Source organism: Vigna umbellata, chromosome 1 (assembly GCF_029865625.1).
Source record: "Vigna umbellata cultivar VRB3 chromosome 1, Vumbellata_1.0, whole genome shotgun sequence".
Classification (NCBI taxonomy): domain Eukaryota; kingdom Viridiplantae; phylum Streptophyta; class Magnoliopsida; order Fabales; family Fabaceae; genus Vigna; species Vigna umbellata.
The window spans coordinates 85,429,048-85,443,100 of NC_142165.1; the positions used below are offsets into that span (position 1 = coordinate 85,429,048).

General features: G+C 34.8%; 1 protein-coding gene across 1 annotated transcript; it reads left to right on the forward strand.

Moving 5' to 3' along the window:
* Positions 1–4,050: 4,050 nt before the first annotated feature.
* Positions 4,051–11,291, forward strand: LOC148206664 (uncharacterized). Its single transcript, XM_088104543.1, has 8 exons — positions 4,051–4,497; positions 4,576–4,752; positions 4,833–4,956; positions 5,343–5,423; positions 5,887–6,225; positions 8,069–8,235; positions 8,318–9,144; positions 9,582–11,291. The coding sequence occupies exons 1-8, from the start codon at positions 4,145–4,147 to the stop codon at positions 11,066–11,068; spliced, it is 3,555 nt and encodes a 1,184-aa protein (XP_087960669.1). The 5' UTR covers positions 4,051–4,144; the 3' UTR covers positions 11,069–11,291.
* The last annotated feature ends 2,762 nt before the right edge of the window (positions 11,292–14,053 follow it).

Below are 14,053 nucleotides of genomic sequence, written 5' to 3' on the forward strand. Positions count from 1 at the left end.
GAACAGATTATGTACTGTTAAATTATATTGCAATATATCTCGTTGGAATAAAAATGTCTGATAAATTCATGTTATTGTGGTAGATATGAAATTATGAATTATAATTGTGATGGTAGGATAGAGGAATCTTAAAAATCGGAGTTGATACATCCCTGATCATAGAGCAACCCTGGTCAAATCCAGTAAGTTGTGACTAGTCATATGTACTGGCGTTTATGGTGAATTTGATTCGTCAAACATTTGATTCTTCTCCGGTGACCATTTATGGTGATATTTTAGTATTGTTAATTTATTTTGTGATATATTCATTTTGTATGATTTCTACGATGATGGGATTATATTGGATTTGAATTTATGCGTCTGAACATGATATGAGTATTATGGGGATATTTTGTAAGGGTATAATATGAGTTGAGGAATATGAGTATGGTATGAGTCTCGTGGAGAGATTCAGTAATGATATGGTATTTGTGTATATGTTGATGTTGAGGGTCCTGATGTTGTAGGTTATCCTGATACTCTAATAATCATCCAGTCTCAAGTAGAGAAGGATGAATTATGTGGTGAGAGGGGCAGGAGGTCCTGGTCTATGTGTCGATTTTGGACATAGTGTTGAGGACTAACCTTGTGGATGATATGGAGTATTTTGGAAGTGTATTTGTAAGAGGAAGTAGAAGGCATCACAAGTGCATAACCTCCTGTGACTGCTCATCAACATATCATCGGAATAAGTGTTTATTGGGTATTGTGGAATGAGTGTCTATTGGGTATTGTGGAATGAGTGTCTATTGAGTATTGTGGAACGAGTGTCTATTAAGTATTGTGGGATGAGTGTCTATTAGAAATTGTGGTATTGTGGGATGAGTATCTATGATGCGATTGCTGTATGATGGTATAAATATCTATTATGCGATTGTTGTATGATGATATGAGTATGTATGATGCAATTGTTGTATGATGGTATGAGGGTGTCTGACATAATTATTATATGAGGTTTGTTGAGTGCATCAAAGTAATTATGCATGTTTTATAAATGATTGGTTGCATATTATCTCACCCTACTTGTTTGTGTTTGGGTATGTGCGATGATCGTATAATTCGTTATACGGGAGCAGATGAAGGAATGTCGTCTGATTCAGTGCCAATGAAGGGAGAGATAGAAGAATAAAGTAGAAGAATTCGAGTTATATTTATGAATTTGTAGTTGAAATCTGAGTTTAATACATATAAATATATATCAACTATGAATTTTCAAGTGTGAGATTATGAGATGTTACCTTAAATGTAATTCTAGAATACATAAATTATGAATTATCAAGTGTGAGATTACGAGATGTTACAATTGAATGAATGAAATCACAATGGTAAATAAAATGTATAATTAAAGGTATAATAAGATGAAAAATACGTTTTAAGAAAAAATTTTAAATATCAAACCATTGAAAGATAATAAAAATTGTTTTAGCAAAATAAAAAGAGTTCTTCAAACGAAATAAAAATTAAGAATAAGATAATAAAAAAGATAAGCTTTTTTATATAACATAGGAAATGATGGGTTTATGATATTAAAAACTTAACCTGTATGTTAAAAAAGAGTAAAAATATTAAAATGTGAGACATAAAAATATTTGATTAAATACATTATTTGAACATAATTATACTTGTGATAAAAAGAAAAATATGTTAGAGATGTAAATAAATTTCATGTCAACTCAAACAATTAAAAGAGAAAAAAATGTATAAGTGAAAAAAATATAAAAATTATAAAACTAAAGACTTATATACATACATATATATATATATATATATATATATATATATATGGTTTTGCTAACGCGCGTACGCCTGTTTTTCAGTTGGTACATTTTAGCAATGTACCGGATTTTAGTAGACAAAAATATCCTTATATATCATGGATTCTAAGTTTTAAGGTTAAGGGTATTTTAATAATTTTCAATCTCAAAATTAAAAAAAAAAAAAAAAAGAAACCCCCCAAACCCTTACTGACCTCTCTCATTCCTCTCAACCCTTTCTCTTACCTGTAGCCCCAATTGAAAAAATCAGAAACACCCTACTGTAGCTCCAATTTAAAAAATCAAAAACACTTGTCGTTAAAGAATCTTACAAAAAAATGATTTTATAATGAGTTTTGATCTTATAATTTTTGTCTTATCTAGTTTTATCCAATTTTCACAAGCATAAAGGAATTGGTAATTGACCTGGAAAAAAAATCAGAAATACTTGTTGTTAAACAATTTCTTACAAAAAATGATTTTATAATGAGTTTTTATTTTATAATTTTTGTCTTATCTAATTTTATCTAATTTTCACAAGCATAATGACATCAAAGGAATTGGTAATTGGCCTGGAAAAAATCAGAAACACTCGTTGTTAAACAATTTCTTACAAAAAATGACTTTATAATGAGTTTTCATTTTATAATTTTTGTTGTATCTAATTTTCACAAGCATAATGACATCCGAAAGAATTGATAATTGACTTGGAGGGTTTTTTTAGAGATGATGATTCAACATATGCAGATGATGAAATTAGAGATATTAGTGAAGATGGTGAAATTGAAGAGATCTTAAATGAACCTTTGCCTGAAGGTGAATATGTCAATGACTCAACTCTTTACAAAGGCAAATTGTTTAAAGGCAAATGTTTCTGATTTTTTCAATTGGGGCTACAGTAGGATGACAGAGAAAAGGTTGGAGTGAGAGAGATGAAAGAGAAAGGATTGAGAGGAATGAGAGAGGTGAGTAAGGGTTTGGGGGGTTTCTTTTTTTTTTTTTTAAGTTTTGAGAATGAAAATTATTAAAATACCCTTAACCTTAAAACTTAGAATCTATGATATATAATATGATATATAAGGGTATTTTTGTCTACTAAAATCCGGTACACATTGCTAAAATGTACCAACAAAAACAGGCATACGCGCGTTAGCAAACCCCATATATATATATATATATATATATATATATATATATATATATATATATTATAGACTATAAATATTTTAATAATATAAATAGAAACGTGGATGAGACGAATATGCACATCTCCATTCCCCTACTTAGTTAAGAATTTCGAGTATTATCAATATTTATACCTAATTAAAATTTTTGCATATTATTACTCGAACCAAACAATATTAAATTTTAAGAAAAAATGATACCCAATTTTGTATAATAATTTAGAAACTAAAATTATATTTAACATTGTTTTAAAATGAAAAGAGAGTATAATATTATTTCGGGTATATGGTCAAGAAACTTCTATAAACACCTTCACATATTTTCGTCTTATCTTCGCCTTCATTCCAACCGGGGTACGTGTCGAAGATGCTCTGATGTTTAAGTCGGTAAATAATCCGTAGTCTTAAATGCACAGTAACTTATATCTTATGTTTGAGCTCTATTTAAATTTTTGATGATTATTTGAGAATAAGGAAAAGTTAATCACGACCCAACCTCGGTCCATTACACTTAATCAATACTTACCTTTGACTTTGTTCTACGAATTGATTACCAAGATAGGTCGTCCGACCCTTTCACCTCCATCTCCTCACCTCCGTCTGGTCCTTCTTAGCGAAATTTTACTTTACTTCTAGTATCTCACGTCTTTAGACTGTCTAACTACTCCCTATCGTCCAGGTCGTCTGAACTATGCTACAAATATAATTTAATATAATATTAAAAATAGATAATTATAGTTTTTCTACATTAATTCCTTACACCTGAACTACTAGAAGAATTGTTTAGTGCAACATTAAAAATATTTCAAGAGGTGACAAAATATTTACACAATCACTCCTTACATATTATTGAATTCACTCTTTCTCTTAGGTGCATGTCTACTAGTTTATTAGTAAAATAAATGAAATCTAAGTTGCAAAATGATTTTGTTTAAAAATGATTTAGAAGGTATTAGAAAAATTTAATCCATTTCTAAAGAGAACTTCATGATGTAAAAAAAAAAATCTAAAATAATTTTATGCAACAAGTTATTTTAGCCATTTTGAGAATTCCGTGTCCCTTGTTGGTCATGGTTCACATTTCATAACAGCAACAAGAGCAGTGAAACTCGCAATTCGCAAGTAAACAGTAACAGACGCAGCAGCTCTTGAAGTGGATCCGATCCGATGGAAGAGTACCCGGAAGAGGTGCGCACTCCGCCGGTGACATTGGCGTCCTTGGTGGGGTGCCCGGAGCTCCACACCCTCATCTCCACCCACTTCTTGTCAGCGCAGCCTCCCATCAACACCCTAGCCCTCCCCGACATCTCCAAAATCATCCATCTCTTCAACAACAAAACGGACCCGGATCCAACTGCCACGTCACCCTCGCCCGTCGTTCCTGGCATCCTCAAACGCGATTGGCTCCTCAAACACCGGACCAAATCCCCCTCTCTCCTCGCCGCTCTCTTCCCCTCACACCACCTCAACGGTGACCCCGCTGAGTGGCTCCAACTCTGCTCCGATCTCGATTCCATCAAGTACTCTCTCTCTCTCACTCACACACTTTCTTTATTCGTTCATAAACAGTAGCTTTATCTTTTGTTGTTCCCTTTCAGGGCTGTGATTCGCGGGAGGAGCATCAAGTTCGCGGTGGTTGTCGTGGTGAGCAACAATGCAGATGAGATCAGCGAAGATAGAATGATTGCCTTGCGGAAGCGAGCGGAGGTAGATGCCAAATATGTCATCGTTTTGAACCCTAACGACACTGCCAATCTCAAAGTCTCTCTTCACAGGCACGTGCAATGCACTTGCTCTACATTTTTCTGGGAATTGTGTCGATTTTCTCTCTTGACGCTGTCGATTTTGGGTGTAGGCTGGCGAGTACGTTTTCTGAATTGGCCGTCACGTATTATAGAGAAGAAGGGAGAAGGATTAAGCAGCGGATAGAGAAGAAGAATGCTAACTCGGTTGAGTTGATTGTTCGCTACTGCTTCAAAGTAAGAATATTCTTTTTCCTCCTCTCGTTTTTTCCTTTTTCGTTTTTGAAGTAACCAAGGTTTTAAAAATGTCTGCCAACGCATTGAGGTCAAGGTTTTTGGGTTTGTGTGATTGCATCACAATACAACAGCAATTGTGCCGACATTTGTCTGCAATTTTCTACAATATAGAAGATTGGGATGAAATTGTGACTGTAACATCAATTTAAATATTGAATATAGCGGCTTTCATGAAAAAGAAAAGGTAGAAATGGAAGCTGGAATTACATTTGTTCTTTGACTTTCTTGTGCCATTTCATTTACTGCATAACTTCTGTGAATTTGTATATTATGTGTTTTTATAAAAAAAAATGTGCATTATTTATCTAGATGCCATGAATTGCTAGGTTGCTGTATATGCAGAATTCCGAGGTGACTGGCCAGAAGCATTGAAATTTTATGAGGAGGCCTACCATACGCTGCGAGAGGTGCGTGGAGTTGTTTTAATGTGTTTTCTTTATTTAATTTGTTTTCACCATTTATGGATCATGATATTGAAAATGCTATTATTGGCGCTGTATGACTTCCTTACGTCTATTGTTTGAACTAATGAAAGAAAGCGTATCACTGTCCCCAATATTTTGCCCTCATAAGTCAGAGCCTTGTTAGTAGCAATGTTTCACATCCTCCAAGCGCATTCATTGCAACTAACTTTATAGTTTTACATATGTTTAACAGATTCAATTATACTTATTTTGTCTTTAATTTGTCTTTGACACAAAATCTTATATTTGGATTCAAGTGCATGTGTTCTATATTTTACGTGTTTGTGTGCTTACAAGATAGATATATATATATATATATATATATATATATATATATATATATATATATATATATTCACAAAGCCAAGTTTTATAACATGTGTTTTCTGTTTGTATTATACTACAGATTGTTGGGGTGACAACAAGGTTGCCGGCAGTACAACGCTTAGTTGAGATAAAATCTATATCTGAACAATTACATTTCAAAATATCAACCTTGTTACTGCACAGTGGGAAGGTTGCAGAAGCGGTGGGGTGGTTTCGCCAGCATAAGAATGCATATAAAAGGCTTGTTGGTGCACCAGAAGGAACTTTTCTTCACTGGGAGTGGATGAGTAGGCAGTTTTTGGTATTTGGTGAATTGTTGGAGACAAGTTCAAAAATAACTCAAAGCTCTTCACCTAACCTTAGTACTTTATCCAAACCTATGTCTGAATGGGAATATTATCCTGCCTATTATTACCAAGTGAGCACATCTCTTTAACTATCTTGTTGTTGAGAAAGGGAAATGACTTTACCACTTCTGTTTGCTCTATACCCTCAGAAAGAGGCATTCTTCTATCATATTTCTAATCAATGTAAGACATATTAACACACCTCTCAGGCCGAAGATTGGCTTCTAAAACATGAAATTTATAGGACTGAACATTTGAAGGTACTCCAACAATAAGACTGGAGAAAATTTGGCATCATACTACTAGAAATAGACTAGGTCCAACTCATCTCCTAAAGCTAGGAATGTTCAAATCATATGTGAAGTTTTTTGGTGTTATTCTTTGTGTGAAATATCTTAACAACTATGTCGCTCTTGTAATTGAAATATCTTCATATTTTATCCATTTTCTCATTACAGCCTTTGTTTCTTCTTCCTACATCGCAAAATCATCTTAAGTAAGCTTGTAGATCTTATTAGTACCTGCTACATCCTACTTTCTCTTGATTCATCCCCTCACCACTACAACAGTATGACCTTTGTTGCATTTATTTGTCATTTACATCTACTCTAGAGCACCGATCCTTTTTCCTCAATGTTTTGTACCTTTTAATTATGATACCTGACTCTTTACTTGGCAGTGGTTGCCTCCTAGGAAAGAAACTGTCAAGCCATATGTTGAAACATTTATCTAATTACCTTGTTTAGGAATACTGGTTTGATTTTTTGTTCACATATGAGTGCAAGCTTTGATGCAATGGTAGGTTTCTAGCTTGTGACTTTGAGGTCAGGATTCAAATATTCTCTCTTAGGGTTCAAATGTAGGAAATAACTCCTCTGTTGTGGTAAGATTTGTATGCCTACCCTCCCCAAACCCCTCTCAATGTGACCCTAATGCCCTTGGTCAGTCTTTTTAATTGTGGTGTTATATTGTTTAAAGATTTACAATGAAAATGACTATCCAAACCATCAATTTCCATGAGTACTTCAATCTAAGTTAGTTTTGATCATTGATGCTTCTGTGAGAGTCATCTTGGCTTCAGCTTCTCTCATTCTGCTTATCTTGATTCCACTTTGATTCACATGAATTTGAACCTTTATCAATCTCTCGGATTCAACAGATATTCTAGGTGGTTTTGGTGAATCAAATATATCATAGTTTTATGACATGCTTTTTGACATGTTTCTCAGTGTGACTTAGGTCTCTATTAATACTTCCATTCCATTTATTTAATTCATTTATGCTTGCTTCAAGTTTTAATGTTGGTGAAACATTATGGCTATGTTTGGTGCAAAATATGGGAAGGACAAGGAAATGTTGTCATGAAATCAGAAAATATGGGGGAAGGGAAACGATGGATCATATCATAACTAATACTCCAAAGTGTTCAATAGTTATGTTTCTGTTCCCTCCAATTTGTGGGGGATGCTGGAGGAGAAATTGTGGTATAAGTTATATCCTTTTTGGTGCTTCTAATTTTCACTGTCAATATAGAACTTTAATATATGTTTATTAAAAAGGAGAAACTAATAACATGGAGTATAGTTAATATTTTTTTAACTTTACCATTTCCATGTTTTTTTTTTCCTTTCCCTCCCTGCCCCCACTTTTCTGTTCATAATTTATATTGTTATTGCATTTGGCTCTATTCACAATTATCAACTTTCAAATCAGTGGTTTGGTGCCCTTCATAACTTGTAACTGTGCTGTGAGTGTCGTTTGCTCACATATTTATGTGTTTGCAATGTGTTTATGTATGTTGTATCAGAATCTAATGATTTATCATAATCTATTTGTGCATGCAAAGTTGTTTTGTGAATTAGGTGTATCTTTTATAGACTTCCCTGAGTAATTGTATTCATCTATTTGAAACAGTTAGCAGCTCACTACTTGAGTGAGAAGAGATCAGCGCTGGAGCTTGCAATCTCAATGTCAGAAACTAGCAGTGAGAATGATAGTGTTGTTGAGTCTGTTGTTCCTTCAGTGTATGTGGGTCAATTTGCCCGATTACTTGAACAAGGAGATAATGTTGAAATGCTACCGTAAGTCTTAGTTGAGTGGTAAATAATTTCATATTTTGATATTTAACATCTTGTAAACTATTGTTTTCATTTGGATTTACAGTCTCAGTGATGAAGAATACATCTGCTATGCTGTCTCTGAAGGAAAAAGGTTCCGAGATTCACTTGAAATTATAGCACTTCTTAAAAAAGCATATGAATCCTACGGCAGTATTAAAATTCTGAGGATGAGCTCTTTTTGTGGGTTCCAGATGGCCAGAGAATATTTTTCTGAAGGTGACATCAGTAATGCAAAACAAATTTTTGATACTATAGCAAGCCTATACAGAAAAGAGGGATGGGTAACTTTATTATGGGATGTCTTGGGTTACCTGCGAGAATGCTCCAGGAAAAGTGGTGCTATTAAAGATTTTGTGGAGTATTCCCTTGAAATGGCTGCTTTGCCAGTATCATCTGATACTGGTGTCCGGCAAGACACTGGTCCAGCTGGTCCTGCAAATTTACTGCAAAGAGAAATTGTACACAATGAGGTTTTTGAGCTTGTCAGTGGAGCTTCAGGATTGGCAACAAATGAACACCAAAGTAATTTGAAGATCTCAACAGAGGAATCACTTCAGCTTGAGGTTGATCTTGTCAGTCCTCTTAGGTTGGTGATGCTGGCATCAGTTGCTTTCCATGAACAGTCAATCAAGCCTGGGGCATCAACCTTGATTACAGTATCACTTCTTTCACACTTACCCCTTACTGTTGAGATTGATGGATTAGAAATCCAATTCAACCAATCAAATTGCAATTTCTCTGTTACAAATGGCCAAAAGTCTCAGTCAGTAGAAGTTAGTGATGGTATTCAACATCATCGAACAGAGACAGCACCGTCTCTTTCACTTGAATCAAACAAATGGCTAAGGTTGACCTATGATATCCAAAGTGGTAAGTCGGTTGCTCTTGATGAAATTTATTTTCCTATTTAGTTGTTAAGTTCAGTGCGCCTATTGTTTCTATAAGCAAATAACCTAGGCTGGTACGTTTCAAATGTTCTATAGTATATGATGTCCCCTGCCTTGGTATCTTGCCATCCATAATTTATGTTGTTTATGATGCTATCTCTGGCTAACGCTGGGACATTTATAAATCTTGCAGAAGCTGTTATATGTCTTTCAAAATTGGTATGGATTTATCAGAGTGGTCTTTCAATAAGATCTGTCCGTCATATTATCCTTGGTTCTATAGTAGTAGAGTAGTATGTGTACTGTTTTGTGTGCCTCACTTATTTCTACCTTGTCACATACATATCTTTTACCATTAGAAGTATTGCTCTGTATCTATTTTATGTTGAATGTGATTTGGGTTCATTATATGATTTCCAGATCAAAGTGGAAAACTTGAATGCCTATCTGTTATTGCAAAAATTGGATCACACTTGTCAATCTGCTGTAGAGCTGAAAGCCCTGCTTCTCTGGATAGTTTACCTCTTTGGACATTGGAGGACTGTGTACAAACTGTTCCAATAAAGGATCCTATTCTCGTGTTATCTGGTCAGAAGTACACCCAAGTTGAAGAACAAGATCCACAAGTAGATCTGCATCTTGGTGCCTCAAGTCCTGCATTGGTGGGAGAAGTTTTCTTGGTACCCGTAACATTGGTTTCTAAAGGACATGATGTCTACTCAGGTGAATTGAAGATAAATCTCGTGGATGTGAAGGGGGGTGGCTTGTTTAGTCCAAGGGACAATGAGCCATATGCTCTGGATAGTCATCATGTTCAGCTGCTTGGTATATCTGGACCGGAAGGAGAAGATGATTCTCACTTAGATTCTGACAAAATAAAGAAAATACAGCAATCATTTGGATTGATTTCCGTTCCCATTATTAAAAATGGGGATTCCTGGTCATGCAAATTAGAAATCAAGTGGCACCGACCTAAACCAATTATGCTATATGTATCTTTGGGTTATACTCCTTACCGTAATGAATTAAATACACAGACAGTCCATGTTCACAAGCATTTGCAAATTGAAGGGCACAATGCTATTGTTCTTAACCATCATTATTTGATGCCATTCAGACGAGACCCATTGCTACTCTCTAAGAGCAAGCAAGCCTCAGAGTCTAATCATTCAGAATCACTTCCTTTGAATCAAAAGAATGTGCTCATTGTTAGCGCAAAAAACTGCACTGAGTTGCCGTTAAGGTTAAAGTCCATGCGTATAGAAGTAGAGGATAATGCTGAAAGGACGTGTTCTATTCAACATGCAAGCGAGGAGCTTGCAAATCCCGCACTTCTTGTTCCTGGGGAAGTGTTCAAGAAGGTTTTCTCAGTCAGTTCCAATATGAACATTTCTAAGCTCAGTCTCGGAACTCTGTGTTTGAAATGGAGGAGAGACCTTGGGATTGACGAGAAATGTGCTTCTACTTCAACATTATCTTGGGTTGTGACTAAACAAAAGCTGCCAGATGTGAACGTGGAGTTACCACCATTGATTGTTAGTTTTGAATGCCCCCCTTATGCCGTCGTAGGAGATCCCTTTACGTATTATATTAGAATTTCCAACCAGACACAATTACTGCAAGAAATCAAATACTCACTTGGGGACGCACAGAGTTTTGTATTATCCGGATATCATAATGACACTATATATGTTCTTCCAAAATCCGAGCACATTCTCAGTTACAAACTTGTCCCACTTGTCTCAGGCATGCAACAGTTACCTAAATTTTCCATGACTTCAGTGAGATATTCAGCAGCATACCAGCCTTCAAATTCTTCAAATTCTGTTTTTATTTTCCCTTCCAAGCCTCATTTCAAGGCTGCAGTCTCAACTAACTCTCGGATGGAGTCGGTAGTTAACGAATAGATCTTGTAAACCGTTAATTATTATTCAATTTTTCCCCTTTATTGTAAGCTGTTCCCCGAGTTTGGGGGTGGGGTGAACTACATATTTTACATGAAAAAGATGTTTACATTGGTCTGTTTTAGTTTCCTTTTTACTGGTTTAGGATACATAACTTATTCATTAGCATAAAACTATAGCTGTATTCTTTTGATTGTATAATATTCTAATCGATTTTGATTAAATATTTTGGCGTTGGCTCTTTTGTAAAGCACTGCAAATATTTACCCTAAATTTCATTGTTTTACTGGTCTCCATGTATAATGTAGCAAATGATTGAAGTATGGAACATGTTATCGTGTATTTAACATTTACACTTTATGGATATTTTAAGGCAGAATATTGACACGTTTTCTTTTCACCCTGTGACATATTAACCATCTCAACGAAGATTACACATTCACCACTGTATATATCTATTTTTGGGATCCGTTGTCTCTTGTATTCGTGTTTTTAACATGTTTCGACCACATCTAAGATTACGTGTGTTGTGATGCTGGCTCAAAAAGTAATGGCTGCGTGGTGAATGAGATTCTCTTTTTAAGTGTAGCACTTTAAACGCTCCAAAATCAAGTAAGGAGTTTTCAAGTGGTGGTGGAAAAAGTGGAATGAGCTTACTTCAGTAGAAACTCCCTCTCCGTATATTTAGGCCTATCCTTTGGACGTGAAAGTCCGTTATGTATGAAGCTCCACGTGACAACGTTAGGTTTGGACGTTCTATTTGTATTGTAGTTTAACGTTAAGGGTGGGGACAAAAAATTCAAATTTTGAGATCTAATATATAATAATCCAAAATCTATATAGCTTTCATTTCACTGGTGTTTCGCATGTGAGGGCTGTGTTCGTCCAACGTCTTCACGTCTTCACTTGCTCGCGCTCCGTACGTCGGATTCTCCGTATTCGCTCCTCAATTTTCTCTTCAGTCCGCGGGTGGGAGACCTGCGAAAGATTCTCCGATGCCAAAGTCAGTTGAGAGCTATGGCGTTTTTCTTAGACAATAATAAATGTGCAGTAAATGCAACCTATCTACCACTCACCCTGGATCTGTATTTATAGTTTTCGCTATGAGCTTGGGATTAGTGAAAAGTTAATCACGGCCCAAATCAGCCCAATAGCTTTTAAACCCCTACTTACCTTAAACTAAGTTGATTAGTAACGCGGGCGGCCGTCCTCGCGGGAATTATCCTCATGACTGGCCGCCCTTGACGGGTCCCCGGCCTGGCCGGCCGATTTCGGGCGAGTTGTTTTTTCCCCAAGTGTCAAGCGGTAAGGTTGCATGGTCATGGGCATACGGGCGTCTGGCCTACCATGCCCAACCCTTCCCAACAGTAAGTAGAAGGGTAGTCTCCTGGGTCCCATACGGTGACGTGGGCGTCCGGTCCGTTTGATGGTCCAATGACGTTGATGTCTGTCCCGTACGGCGCCTGGTCCCTGCTGGTACAACTGGATTTATCCTAAATTTAAATCCATAGTTTTGGATTTTGAATCTTAAATCTTATTCACTTAATTAAATTTAGATTGGATCGTTTTCTCAATTTTGAAAATTTAAAATCAAGATGTATCTAAGTCAAGATAAAATGATTAAAGACCAGGTTGAACCAAATTAATCTGGATCCAAAATTGAATAGAGTTAACTCAGAGTGAATGTTGAACCAAATCGACTTAAAGCGAATGTTGAACTGAATCGTCTTAAGACAAAGGTCAAGTCAAATCAATTTAACTAGAGCTGAATCTACCCAAGCTGAAGATTGAGTCAAGTTGACTCAGACTGAAGAATTGAGACGAGTCGATCTCGCCTGAAGGTTGAGAGAGTTAGTTCAGGTAGAAGGTCAACCTAGTGAGCCCAACCCATATCTAATTAACAAAATGAATTCAATATAAATTTAACCTATTTTAAATTGGATTGAAAAAAATTCAAATATAATTGTCTTAGTTAAAATGAACATATATTATAGATCTAATTCAAAATATTATATCTATACTAGATTTTGAAAAATTCAATCTATACCCATACTTATTTAACATCGTATTAATTTACGTTGATGTGGAATGTTGAATCCTAAGCCGATAACGTTGTGATAATTATATCATTGCATGGTTATGTGATAGTTATACAATATTGACTATGACTATTTTAACATTTCATGGACATTTACACTCTATACATCAACTAAGAAGATTGGTCCAAGAGTGACAATATGACTAGAGTGTCTTTGCATAATGTTAAAATAAAAATTCAAAAACATCAACAACACATCACACCTTTACTTCAAGGGTGTTGCTCCCTCCACCACCCGAAGTGCTTCTGCACCTTCATACTATTTTCTTTTATTCTAAAAATACTCTACACTTTTCCACTATTTTCTTTTATTCCAAAAATACCCTACACCTCCCTACTATCCTCAACAATCTTTCTCTTTCTCTCTGCATTAATGGAGCATTCATATGGCTTAGATTTAAACTTGTGATATATTGCAAAATATAAAATTCAAAGGAAACTTCAATATTACCACTTCCATTTTATAAACTTAAAAGTTAGATGCAAATACAAAATAATAAACATAATAATATTAATAGTAAATAATATATTATTATTATTATATACTAATTTTATAATGACGAAAGAACTAAATAAATTCTAAATCTTTAACAAATAACTTTTCTTTTATATTTTAAGTATTTAATAATATTTTTATATTATTTATCTAATAAATTAAATACTTTTTTCAAGTTATTTGAGTCAAACATGTCGGTAAGTTAAAACATAATATAATGTTAAAAATTATAGATATTAAATGTAAAAAAAACACACATATATATAAACATTTTTCTAGAAATTTAGAACAAAATTTTACCATTTATTAAGTAATTTGAAGAAAAAAAAATATTGAACAGTGAAAATAAGATTGAATCAAACTTATTTAAGGGAAAGTGTAAATAAAATTTTGC

What these genes read in the sequence shown, in the direction of transcription:
- LOC148206664 (XM_088104543.1), top strand. Translation starts at nt 4,145, where the DNA reads ATGGAAGAGTACCCGGAAGAGGTGCGCACTCCGCCGGTGACATTGGCG. An exon ending in TCCGATCTCGATTCCATCAA is followed by an intron (nt 4,498 to 4,575) that starts GTACTCTCTCTC and finishes GTTCCCTTTCAG; the next exon opens with GGCTGTGATTCGCGGGAGGA. An exon ending in CCTACCATACGCTGCGAGAG is followed by an intron (nt 5,424 to 5,886) that starts GTGCGTGGAGTT and finishes ATTATACTACAG; the next exon opens with ATTGTTGGGGTGACAACAAG.